The 13891-nt window shown below is 44.3% G+C and overlaps 1 protein-coding gene across 9 annotated transcripts in view; it reads right to left on the bottom strand.

Annotated features, from left to right (window-relative positions):
- CAST (calpastatin) overlaps nucleotides 1-13516 on the bottom strand; it is a 135613-nt gene extending 122097 nt beyond the window's left edge. For 3 of the 9 annotated variants that reach the window (XM_052643730.1, XM_052643733.1, XM_052643738.1), the window contains exon 1: nucleotides 13385-13516. In XM_052643730.1, coding sequence (XP_052499690.1) covers nucleotides 13385-13453 — 69 coding nt within the window. In that variant the 5' untranslated portion in view covers nucleotides 13454-13516. Of the gene's footprint in view, nucleotides 1-12449; nucleotides 12495-13384 lie in introns of those variants that run through there. The other 6 variants (XM_052643732.1, XM_052643735.1, XM_052643729.1 and 3 more) reach the window with 4 other exon arrangements.
- Nucleotides 13517-13891: the final 375 nt, after the last annotated feature.

Here is a 13891-nt window from a genome sequence, read left to right as displayed (position 1 = left end):
GTCATTTTTTAACTTCAAAAGAAATATTTGCTCTCAATAGAGTAAATATAATAATATAAATAAAAGATCACATAGTGAAATGACAACATTTTTTAGTAACTATCAGGATTATACTTTTTCCAGTTTTTTTAACCTGGCTTTTTATTATAAAAATTTTCTAACATACAGAAAAGTTGAAAGAAAAATACAATGAATATCCATAGTCCCACCACTGAGAGTCAACAATTAACTACTGTTGCCATATACTGATATCTCATCATATATTATGGACAGACATATAATCTACATATATTTGCATATGTACCAGCATTTGAAAGTAAACTGTAGATATCCTGAGACTTTACCCCTAAACATTTTATCAAGCATGTCCTTAAACTGAGGACTTTTTCCTCTATAATTACAATACATCCTCACTCTAACAAAACTCTAACAGAATTAATAAGAATTACCTAATGCCATTCAATTTCCCGTAAATGGAAACTTTATAAGAGAATCGCTGCCCTCACCATTTCTTGGCGCTTATTCATATTCAGTAGCTGGTGCTGTGCTGTGCTTAGTTGCTAAGTCGTGTGCAGCTCTTTGCAATCCGAAGGACTGCAGCCCGCCAGGCTCCTCTGTCCATGGGATTCTCCAGGCCAGAATACTGGAGTGGGTTGCCATGCCCTCCTCCAGGGGATCTTCCCAACCCAGGGATCGAACCCAGGTCTCCCACCACTGCAGGTGGATTCTTTACCATCTGGGTCACCAGGGAAGTCCATTCAGTAGCTCATTAATGATACAACATCAGTTATATCCTTTCATTGAAAGAGATTCAAAGTGCCTGATTTCTACATTCATGGAATAACTGTGTACTTTCCACATTCTTTCCATTCTGCGGATGAAATAAATGTTTGGAAATTACACACTTCAGATTTGATTCAGCTTAGGAAACTGCAGCAAGCGTCTCAAAGAGTGAAGAAAGAAACCTTCGTCTGCTATCACTACATGTAGTTGACGGTTTGGGAAGAGCTGAGAGAAACATGGAAAAGGGAAGGAGTCAGGAACTGAACCACAAACCTGAAATATCCAGGAAGGACTTTTCTCTAAGAGTGGAAAGAAACTAACATGTTCTAAGCATCTACTTTGTGAGCCCAGCGCTGGGCATTTCCTCTCTGTGGTCTCCCTGACTGCCGTAGCAGTAAAAAAACTCTAGGGACAGAACTGGCAGCTTATTTTATTGATAAAGAAATAGGATGTGAAACGTGAGCTCCTCCTCAGTCACACTGCATGTCAGCTACATGCGTGGGTTACACTCTGGAGGCCAGAGACTGGGCTAGTTAGCAGCTAGCTGAAAACTTTCGATGCCCATCAAGAAAGTCTCAACCCAATGCTCTAAAAGGAAAACAACTCAAAAAAATCAACAAAACCCAATAAAACCTTCCTATTCTAAAACTGTTCTTTTTTTTTTAATGAAATTAATCAGACACACAATACCAAAGTGTCATCCTGTTTTAGGATGTTTTAGGAGCTGGACAGGAGCAAAGACAGGAAGTGCAGGGTGCCGGCCCTAAAGCAGGAGACATTTCACTAGGAGGATGAGCCCCCGGAAGCCAGGAGCTAAGATGAAAACACATGAGAGAACAAGAGAGACAGGAGTTTAGAGGCAGAGAAAATATCAGCTAAAGGGCTTTTTGGTTTTGCTTCAAAGAGAATTTTCCAACCTGTTTCCACTTCCTGGCATCGCTATATATTTGGTAAGCATAGCTGTCCTTTGTCCTCATTCTAGAAGACAGCATTAATATGCATCCAGTTTTCTGCCCTAGCAATCTCACAAACATGTCGGGAAATCAACAGGAGCAAGGAGCCATGAAGCTTGGCACTGTGCTCCCACCCAGCTAAGGACGTATGCCAGCGGCAGGCTTTGGCTCTGCAGCATTTGGGGCCGCCTCCCCAGTGCTACCCAGATACACCCTGACACACTCAGAAACAAGGGTATACGTCACAGGATGAGCTGAAGCTCAAACTTTTACACATATTAGAAGAGAAGGAAGACAGACAAAAACCTGAGCTTCTGCAAGCCTAAGCTCAGCTCTGAAAGAGCACCAAAACCTAGTGTGCTTCTGAAATGCCTCTATTAGATTTAAAACCCCCAAAAAAGGTACTGAGTTTCACTTAGGGGGTAACAAAAACATTGCAAAATGACCTTTAAGAGATGCTTGGACAACTCTGTACTCAGTACTAATAAAAATAATAACACTGAGTTAATAAAATGGGGCTTCCCTTGTGGCTCAGCTGGTAAAGAATCCGCCAGCAATGCAGGGGACCTAGGTTCAATCCCTGGGTGGGGAAGATCCCCTGGAGAAGGGAAAGGCTAAGCACTCCAGTATTTTGGCCTGGAGAATTCCATATAGCCCATGGGGTTGAAAAGAGTCGGACATGACTGAGCAACTTTCACTTTCAATAATAAATATTAAAATAATAAAATATTTAAAATACCAAATTGTATGTTTTAAAGGGTAAATTATGAATTATATCCAAATAAACCTGTTTAAGAAAATAATAAAGACTATGTGAAAACAGCTGGAAGGTCTTCCTTCTGCAATTTGGGGAATGCTGATGGAGATCAACGTTTGCATGTCCAGTGACAGCTGTGGCAAAATCAAGAAGTAATGAAACGTGATCCCAGAGCCCTCTGGAGCCTGGTGCACACCACTTAGCTCACTCCCTGCACCACTGCTGCATACAGAGACAAAGGCTTGCTGGGGAGGGTGGGGTAGGGGTGCTCCCTAAGGGTCAAAAAGCCTTCATTTAGCTGTGGGTTTCTCCATGGAAGAAAAGCTATGACAAACCTAGACAGCATATCAAAGAGATGGGAATACCAGACCATCTTACCTGCCCTCCAAGAAACATGTATGCAGGTCAAGAAGCAATGGTTAAAACTGGATATGGAACAATGGACTGGTTCAAAATTGGGAAAGGAGTACATCAAGGCTGTATATTGTCACCCTGCTTATTTAACTTATATGCAGAGTACATCATGTGAAATACCAGGCTGGATAAATCACAAGCTGAAATCGAGATTGTCGGGAGAAATATCAATAACCTGAGATATGCAGATGACACCACTAATGGTAGAAAGCAAAGAGAAACTAAAGAATCTTTTGATGAAGGTGAGAGGAGAGTGAAAAAGTTGGCTTAAAATTCTTCAACATTCAAAAAACTAAAATTCTGGCATCCAGTTCCATCACTTCATGGCAAACAGATGGGGGAAAATGGTAAGAGTGACAGATTTTATTTTGGGGGGCTCCAAAATCACTGCAGATGGTGACTGCAGCCATGAAATTAAAAGACATTTGCTCCTTGAAAGAAAAGCTATGATCAAACTAGACAACATATTAAAAAGCAGAGACATTACTTTTCTGACAAAGGTCTATATAGTCAAAGCAACGGTTTTTCCAGTAGTCATGTACAGATGTGAGAGTTGGACCATAAAGAAGGCTGTGCACCAAAAAATAGATGCCTTTGAACTGTGGTGTTGGAGAAGACTCTTGAGAGTCCCTTGGACTGCAAGGAGATCAAACCAGTCAATCCTAGAGGAAACCAACCCTGAATATTCATTGGAAGGGTTGATGCTAAAGCTGAAGCTCCAGTACTTTGGCCAACTCATTGGAAAAGACTCTGATGCTGGGAAAGACTGAGGGCAGGAGAAGAAGTGGGCGACAGAGGATGAGATGATTGGATGGCATCACTGACTCAACGGACATGAGCCTGAACAAACTCAGGGAGATGGCGAAGGACTGGGAAGCCTAGTGTGTGGCAGTATATGGTGTCGAAAAGAGTCAGACAAGGCTTAGTGACTGAACAACAACTCATCTTTCAGCGCAGGTCACAAGTGCCCAACCACTTTTGGAAACGCTTACGCTAGAGTCCGGGGATTCAGATTTAGCTTATACAGGGTGATGCTGGGGACAGATGTACATCCCTGAACTTCCCCAGCTGAAACGAACACCCAGCTAGGACTGAAACCACTGCTTGGAGAGGAGCTCTGTGGGCACCAGGTCAGGAAGTGGAGGTTTCTACTCCTCCAATCACCACACTGAGTCAGCACCCATGGGAGCTTCCCCAAGTCAGACAGGCCTGGGCAGCTCAGGGCTCCTGGGTAAACCGACTGCTCAAGGCAGAAACCCAGTGCCCTGTGTTCAACCCAGCATTTCCTGACTAGTTCTGAGCCTTGTCCTGCTAATGGCACATCAGATCTTCATGTTGCATGGAAGTCTCTATTTTCTTAGTAAAGCAAACGAATCAGCACTTATATATGTTCCTGCTTACTGATTACTTCATACATGTGTATTTTGCCTGCTCAACCAGATGGTAGATTAAATTCTTTTTTTCCTAGTCCTGTGGTAGCGGTCCGACAAACAATTCTTGACTGATGACTGCATTTCCACAAATCTCTAAACATTCCTTGAGAAATACTTTTGCTCTTTTCAGCTTAGTAGACTAGGTAAAAGACTTTTTTAAAAGCTGAAAAAAAAATAGCCTGAAAAATTAAGAGACTATATGCAAATTGGATTTCCTGCAAAGTCCCTTAAAAATCTATTTTTGCTTGTATCTGCTTTCTAAAACAAGACTGTTCAGCAAACAAACATAAGGCTCAAGATGGAAAGCTGGTTTTGCTTTAAAACAGGCTCCCTGGTGCAGACCGATGTAGACCTGCTTGCCCTAGGGTGGGCTCCATGCCCTGACCCCGGTCAGTTGGTGTAGCAGGAGTGTGTGATGGCTGCCTCCATGGGGGCCTCCTGCAGGACAGGCCAGCAGTGGTTTCAGCTTCTGCAGGGTGATCCTGCTTCCGCTCCAGTCTAGGAATGGTAGCAGCTTCCTAGATTTCTAGCCCCTGTGTTGCCTCATCTATCCCAGTTGGCTTCCTGGCCTCTTCTGTTACCTGGCAACCAGCTCCCTGCATTCCATTCCACTCCCCAAACTCCGATAAGACAGGAATGTGGGTCTGAAACGCTATGAGACTTTGAGCCAATAATTTAAACTTTCTGTTTTCTCCTTGTAAAATGCAGGTCATAATGCCTACTCCAGGGGCTGGCTTACTTATGAAACAAGTGAGGAGGAGCCTGGTCCACCGGCTCATTCATTTTAAGAACACAATAAAGGTCATTTCACTCCCTTCTTTTTCATTGGCATGGTGAATTATGAGACAATAAAATGAATATGAGAAGAAACAAAGGTTTAAGCTTTTATTTTCTAAGGCTATAAATAATATAGCAGGGAATTTAGATTTTAATTTGCCATAAGTACAAAGGAACAAGATTCATCTGATAAGTTTACGGTTTAGTACTTTGCCTACCTCAGGACACTGTATTACATTAGTCTCACATTTCCAGGTTACAAATGAGGAAACGAGGTACACAGCGAATAGAGAACTCATTTTCTCAAACAACAAACACCAAGCTGGTCACAGGGATAGCACTTATTGTGCAATTCCTAGGCTATAAAATACTTCAAGGGTGTGGGGTGTGGGTGTGTTGGTGGGGCTTCTAGTAAGATAGATAAGGCAGGATAGACACAATGTTACAATGTTGATAATTATAGAAGGTGACGGGTACAAGAGGAGGGTGTTATATTATTCTCTCTGCCTCTGCGCTAAAAAAAAAGTTTTAAAATTTTTTGACTCTTCTTAAGAGCTTGTATCTCCCTAAAGTTACACAAAGGGTTTCCCTGGAGGCTCAGTAGTAAAGAATCCATCTGCCAATGCAGGAGACATGGGTTCGATCCCTGGGAAGGGATGATTTCCCCTGGAGAAGAAAATGGCAATGCTTGGGAAATCCCATGGAGAGAGGAGCCTGGCAGGCTGCAATCCATGGGGCTGCAAGAGTTGGATACAACTTAGCAACTGAACAACAACAGAGTCACACAAAGGGAATATCCTAGCTATTTTTACTTGCTTTTAATACTGAAAACCCCAAAATAATGGAGAAAGCTAGTATGAGAGGAAGAATTCATTTGCTAAAAAAAAATCAGTGATGGGGGATAATTATTTAAATAAAGTAAATGAAAGGTATGATGCATGATATTTTTCTGCTTCTCTAAAAACATTTGATATCAAACTATAGAAATACAGGATAACCTTCTTTGGGGTTCTCATATAAAGGAAGACACAAATTAAGGTTTAACTGCATATGTATAATTCTGAAATCCTCATGTTTCCCTGAACTCCGTTTGCTTTTCTCTAACATTTTAACATTCTGGTGGGTACGCCCAGGTGGCAGTGCAAGGGCACACCTTCATTTTGCTCAGTTTTCAGAAGTAACACTGATTACCTTTCTGCCTTGTTTCGCTTAGGGGTTCCACTGTAGTAAGGCTTTTTAAATTTCCTCTGAGTCAAAGATGACGCCGTGAGAATTTCAATAGCTACTCTGCTACTTTTGTACTAGTCTTTAGGCTGTGCTTGTGATTTTTATCTATGAGAAATGCAAGAGAAGACCAAGAATGGACCATCAGCACAATTTCTGTGTCCAGGGCACCCTGTTCAAAACAGGACGCATAGTAGGTGGGCAATAAGCAACTGTGAACCTCTTCGGCCTTTACGAAAGCACTTTTATATTCTATAAGTTCTCCAGAGTCAGAAGGAATTCCATAAATTTTAGGAAAACTAACCATAGACACTTTTTTTTCTGGAGTTAAATGGCTCTCCCATCTGAGGAAGCAACTTACATAGATGGTACTCACTGGATCAAGTAATTTCACACTTCTCTTAAGTGAAAGACACTGGATATTTTTTCTTAATGGTAGCTGCAAAGCTTTCTGGGTCATTTTTTTATGAAAAGAAAATGAGACAACTTGAAGAACAGAGGTTTGCTACTGCTGCTGCTAAGTCACTTCAGTCGTGTCCGACTCTGTGCGACCCCATAGACGGCAGCCCACCAGGCTCCCCATCCCTGGGATTCTCCAGGCAAGAACACTGGAGTGGGTTGCCATTTCCTTCTCCAGTGCATGAAAGTGAAAAGTGAAAGTGAAGTCGCTCGGTCGTATCTGACTCTTAGTGACCCCATGGACTGCAGTCCACCAGGCTCCTCCATCCATGGGATTTTCCAGGCGAGAGTACTGGAGTGGGGTGCCATTGCCTTCTCTGAACAGAGGTTTAGAATCACATTAACAGGATTTCAATCCTTAAAGGGAAGATTCTGGGAAGAAGAAGTAAGAGGTACCAGGAATCCATCCCCCTACCTGGAACAAAATCTCCCTGGCAGAATCTGTTTGATGAAACTACTGTGAAGTTCTGGAGTCTATCAAAGACTTGCAACTTCCAGGGGAACATTTAAATGGTAAGTTTTGGTTAATTTGCATCCATTTCACCTCTGCTCAGCGGCAGTTGCCCATTCCTCATCCCCAGTTCTCAGCTCAGCTGGCTCAGGGGTAAAGAAGACTCAGGAGACGTGTTTGATCTCTGGGTTGGGAAGATGTCCTGGAGGAGGAAATGGCAACCCACTCAAGTATTCTTGCCTGGAAAATCCAGTTGTCAGAGGAGCTGGGCAGGCTATAATCCACGGGGTCGCAAAGAGTCAGACAGGACTGAGTGACTGAACACACACAACTCACAGCAAGCAAGTGTGCACTGGAGCATGCAAAAAGGACTCTGCCTTCCCAATACTGCGCATCTGTATTCTGATCACGGATTGCTCACGCCCAGGGAAAGGTGCAGAATCAGAAAAGTCCTGAGAAGCTCTTCAGTGTACGCTTTTGGCTGAACCTTGGCACAAAAAGAGCCCATCATTATCAAAAACAAAACAGCAAACCCTAGGGAAAGAGGAGAATTTGATTTCCAAAATTTTCAATGATTCAAATGTCCAGTTTTCAACCAAAAAAAAAAAAAAGAAAAGAAAAGAAATCACAAAGCATGCAAAGAAACAGATGTATTGCCCAATCAAGGGGAAAAAAATAAAAAAATAAAAACCAGAAACTGTCCCTAAGAGCTGATAGTAGATACACTACATAAAAACTTTAAAACAACTGCCTTAAAGATGCTCAAAGAACTAAAGCAAGTGTGGAGACAGTCAAGAAACCAATGCATAAACAAAATGGAAATACCAATAAAAAATAGATAATCTAAAAAGAAACCAAAAAAACAATTCTAGAGTGGAGACATATAATAACTGAAATGAAAAAAATCCCTAGAGGGATTCAAAGGCAGACTTGAGGAGGCTGAAGAAAGAATCATTGCAATCAAAAATAGGACAGCTGAAATTATAGAGTCTGAGGAAGAGAAAGGAAAATGATTAAAGCAAATAGAGCCCACAGGGTGTCCCTGGTGGCTCAGATGGTAAAGCATCTGCCTGATGCAGGAGATCTAGGTTTGATCCCTGGGTTGAGAAGATCCCCTGGAGGAGGGCATGGCAACCCACTCCAGGATTCTTGCCTGGAGAATCCCGTGGACAGAGGAGCCTGGCGGGCTACAGCCCATGAGGCTGCAAAGAGTCAAACACGACTGAGCGACTAACACAGCAACAAACAGAACCTACAGGACCTGAGAGGCGTTGTCAAGTACACTTGGGTTGCTTCCGTGGATGGCCGTGTTTTGAGAAACAACCTTACTGTTTGCCACAGTAGTTGTATGGATGAGCACAATAATGTGTGTGTGTGTGTGTATGCGTGTGTGTGTTTCAGCCTTAAAAGGAAGAAAATTTTGATATATGCTTTAACACGGATGAATCTTGAGGGGATTAGTGAAGTCGCTCAGTCATGTCTGACTCTTTGTGACCCCATGGACTGTAGCCTAACTGGCTCCTCCATCCACGGGATTTTTCAGGCAATAGTACTGGAGTAGGTTGCCATTTCCTCCTCCAGGGGATCTTCCCAACCCAGGGATAGAACTCGGGTCTCCCGCATTGTAGGCAGATGCTTTACCATCTGAGCCACCAGGGAAGTCCAGTGAAATAAGCCAGTCACAAAAAGGCAAATACTATAATACTCCACTGATGTGAGGTGCCTAGGATAGTCAAAATCATAGAGACAGAAAGGAGAATGATGGCTGGCAGGGACTGACGGGAGAGGAGAATTCAGAGTTACTGATCAACAGGCATTAAGTTTCGGTCAAGGGAAATGAACAAGCTCTAGAGATCTGCTGTACAATATTGTACCTCCAGTGAACAATAACACACTGTATACTTAAAAATCTGTTAAAAGGGTACATTTCAGGTTAAGTAAGTAAGTGTTAGTCGCTCAGTCGTGCCCACCTCTTTGCGACCCATTAAATGCTTTCATAATACAATAAAAGTGATAAGGAACACAGATAGTGGAATATAGTACCATGCGTTTAAATGTAGATATGAAAATTGAATGAGAATTTATTAATGGGTATAGAGTCCCAGTTCTGCAAGATAAAAATTGTTCTGAAGCTAGATTTTGTAGTGATAGTCGCACGAGAATTATGAATATTTACTTCCACTAAATTTTACAGCTATAAACGGTAAAGACGGCAAATTTTCTGTAATTTTTAAAAAACCTCAAGGAAAAAACAAAACAAAGATGGGTTGCTTAGAGGTTTTATACTCCATTGAGACAGTCTACTCAGAACTAATTACCCACTAGTTCACCTGGGAACCTCAAGTGGCCACCCACCATTTACACCACCAGCAGCAAGCTACCTCATTGTTTAAAAAGTATTTATAGAATACAATTAAATTTCTGGGAAGTATTAAAATGGATTAAAGAATATCATCAGGTGTATTCTTATCTGCAATGGGAAGCAAATCATTTCAGAGACTGTGGCGGGGGGGGGGGGGTGGGTTGGGGGCGAGGCAGAAGGTGGGGGTGCTGTGCCCTTTCTGCAGAATCTATAATTTACATTCCTTACTCTTAAAAGTCACTGCAGCCAAGTGGTCTGTCCTGCCAGGGAAGGTTTGTGACACTCTTCCCAGGCTGGTCACAATGACAGGGCCTCCCAAATGACTGCGCTCCTAGATGACTCCGCCATTGGACCAATAGGTCTAATTAGGCTAAGAAACATCTTTAATTAACACAGTCTAATAGAGTCAACTTATGACTCAGAAATATGATTACTGGTGTCAGCCAACCAAATTTATTCTCCTTCATGCTTCATCATTATGAAGGTCATCAGATGTCCTTCAAATCTAGCTTTGTAAATTTTCTGTTTGTTTTTTGTACTAAAGCCACATAGTTCTTCAAAAGATCAGATCCATAATACTGGTGGTATTCACTGGGAAAATATATACTGAAGCGTTTCTTTGATTGGCTTTATAGGTGGCAATCCCTTAAACAAAACACATCACAGATACACCCTTCAATTATTTTACCTTATTCTGCCCAAATTTTTAAAGTTAGCTCACTCACAATCTTTTTCAGTAATTAAAGGATCTCATAAAGACATTTTAATTACAGGACTTAGTGAAGCATGATATACATATATGCAGATATGCATTATACAGTGTTTTGTATAAAATTTTTGTATTAATAAACTGCATAAATGTTATATTTAATAGCATATAATATAAATCACATATATGTGTGTATACACATATATAAATTGGCTCCATGGGTCTTTAAGGGATTATAGATGGTCTTCTGTGTGCGCGTATGTTTTGTTGTGGGAAAGTGGTCCACGACCTTCGTATAATTCTCAAAATGGCTGTGGTCATCCCCTCACAGCCACCAAAGGAAAGTGGCTAGAAACCAATGTCTAGAGCTACACTGTCCAACACAGTAGCCATTAGCCACTCATGCCTATTAAGCACTTGAAATACGTACGTCGTGTTAACTGAGATGTGCTCTAACTATAAACACACACCAGATTTTGAAGAAAATTAAAAAGAAAATTTATAATATCCCAATGATTTGCACATTGATTCCATGTTGAAATAGTACCGTTTGGGATACAGTGGGCTAATTAAAATATGTTGTTAGTATTAATTTCCTGTCAGCTAATGAAACTACTAGAAAATTTAAAATCACATATATGGCTCACACTATATCTGAACAGCTCTGGTTGGGGAAAAGTTAGAGCTTCATCACTGGCAGGTTGCTGATTCTAGGAGGTTCCGACTAGCAGAAAAAGAAAATTTAGAATAGTTCCAACACTGAATTATAAGAGAGGTTTCAGCGAAGATGTCAGACTGTGCCTAAACATAATAGGGTTAAAAACATACCTTTAAACTATTCTCATCCCAATATTCCAACATAATCTCCTTTGAAGAATCATGAATTTGGAAGAAAAGTGATGTTAGCTCTGAACCACTGTTATTGATATTTGCAGATAATTCATGTGGTGCATTTTGATAAGAACCTTTAGGACCATAATGACTCCAAGTAAACTTTTGCTCTTAGCACATCAATAAGATGCTACATTTAAAAAAACACAGAAAATGTACAAGGAAATGGAAATTTTCAATCATTAACAATGTATGGGTATGGTACTTTTATTCAGGAATTAAGTCTTCAGCAACCCTTATGTGGTACCTATATCACCCACGTTTTATAGATGTGGAAACCGGTTGAAAAAAGAGAACAAGAATTCTGTCCCATTTTCCACTTTGAGGCTAATACTGAGTCTGACACATAGTAGACGCTCAGTGAATGGCCACTGGATGAAAAGGGACACGTTACTGATCCCAATACAAGGTTTCTCTCTAAAGAGTGTCTGATTACAACACTCTTGCTGTTCCCAATACCACATGATGAGAGAGAAGGGTGTACTTCACTATTTCTTTTTCCAATTCTCATCATAAATCAATGGGATATAAATATTTCTATCCTTTCTGTCAACAAGACTTACGTGTATTATTATTGTTTTGGAAAGCATCCTAATATTATATTAAAGCATGCTTCCTGGTTCAAAACACAAGTACCAGCTTGACTGGATATCACACTTACATGGTTGGACAACCATTCAGTGCATTAAATAAATGGAACATCCAAGCAATAAAGATAGAGTCTCCCTCCCTCTCTCATTCTCAACAAGGGTCTTGATCTCAGTTGTTTATGTTCCTTGGAGTTTTGGGGTTTTTCTCCTGCTCCACCCCACTATCTTTGTTACCTCTCTACTTCGCGCTGGCAAATGCACGCCCAAAAACACGCCTCTGAAAGTTTTGCGCTTTACTTATGAGTTAAAAACAAACTCTAGAGCTGAGCGCTTTCTGAGTCCACGTTCATCCAAGAATCCGCGTCCGAGGGCAGAATTCGTCCAGAAACAATCCCTATGCCATTCAACTTGTGAGCCTGAACTCACGCCGACTAGCACGTGTACGTATGTCTGAGCTGGCTCCCACATACCACAGCAGGGTGGGTCTCAGCCTCTCCCGGAGCCTCCCCTGAAGGTCTGAGAGGAGGTATCAACCTGCTCCCCAACCTTCGCCCGCAAAATCCTGAACAGTGACCTCGCCTACAGCCCAGGAAGGCAGAGCACATTCCCTTCCCAGTCCTGCCCAGGGACGATCGCTCCTATTTACCGTCTTGTACCACCAGCTTGCAAATGCCATGGCGACGATGGATGTGCTCCGAGAGACGCAGCGAGGGACCCGGCGAGGACACGGGTGCAGCACAGCAAGGGGCCGCCGGCTCGCACTCCACCTGCCACAGACCTGGCTGGGGCTGAGTTCTGGAAGTCCCACGGCTGTCAGGGGGTGAGCAAGGCAGCTAGGCGGGGCCTATCTAGACCCCGCCCCTCCTGTTGACCCCGCCCCAGCCCAGCCCCGCCCCACCCCGCCCCGCTGGTTTGGCTCAAAGCTGCTTAGGGAAGAAGTGTTATTGCTCCAGGCAGCCACGCCCTGCAGCCTGGACTGGACGCGGAAGACCCGACTTTTTTGCTTGTGCCCTACAGACTCCGGAATGCCGCGGGGTCCCAAATGAACTTCACTCTCCTTTTGCCCTTATCCGCTTCTCACCCACCCCTGTCTCATCCACCAACTTTTCCCAACGCATGAGTGAGAAGTGAGCAAAAGTCGCTCAGTCGTGTCCTGACTCTTTGCCACCCCACGAACTATCCAGTGCAGGGAATTCTCCAGACCAGGATACCGGAGTGGGCAGCCAATTCCCTTCTCCAGGGGATCTTCCCAACCCAGGGATCGAGCCCAGATCTCCCGCATTGCAGGCGGATTCTTCACCAGCTGAGCCGCCAGGGAAGCCCACTCCAATGTGGCTTGCGCCGCGCCCAGTGCACTTGGCCGGCCCCCAGGGCCATCCGCGGGCCCCTCCAGTCACCTGCCCAGAGGCAGGTTCTGAGTCCACACCCCCGTCTCTCCAGATGCTTCTCCGTGCCCGGGAGGGGTGGCGCCCAGGGACAGCAGGCCAGGCAGGCTAACCCCCCTCTGGAGGTGGACCCGAGGCTTCGAGGGGCCCCGAGATCCTCCCCGCGCTCAAGCCCGGCGGTAGGAGCGCCACTCACCTCCTGGGTGTGGCGGTCAGCGCGCCGGGGCCGCGGGGAGGCGGCGGGCTTCGGGGCCGGCTGGGACATGGCGAGGCCGGTGCGAGCGCTGCCTCCGGGCGGGCGCGGCGGAGCCTGGAAGGGAGGCCCGAGCCGGGGAGCGCTGGGAGGGAGCGAGGGCGCGGAGGGGCTGGCGGGCGCGCCTGTGAGGCAGCTTTTCCGACCCAGCCCCGACCCGCGGGAGCTCCCCTTCGCCGGGCAGGGCCCTCCCCTTCCTGCCTGCAGCTGGCTGCGCCCGGGCGGCAGCGGCCCGGGGCTCCCTGTTTGCAGCTCACACCCTGAGTCCCGTATCTTCTCCCAGGGACACCCCACCCGACCCGAGGTCTCCTTGGGTGCCCCAGTGGGTAGCAGAGAGGAGGGGCTGGAGATGGCGGGGTTCTCCCTCCGACTTGCCTAGACTTGGCTTGCAGTTGTGCAAGGAGAGCGGAACCGGGGCGTGGCCCCGTCTACACCTCAAGCCCCCTCCCT

This window comes from Budorcas taxicolor, chromosome 7 (assembly GCF_023091745.1).
Source record: "Budorcas taxicolor isolate Tak-1 chromosome 7, Takin1.1, whole genome shotgun sequence".
Classification (NCBI taxonomy): domain Eukaryota; kingdom Metazoa; phylum Chordata; class Mammalia; order Artiodactyla; family Bovidae; genus Budorcas; species Budorcas taxicolor.
The sequence above is the reverse complement of the archived record's forward strand: the minus strand, read 5'-3'. Positions and strand labels throughout refer to the sequence as shown.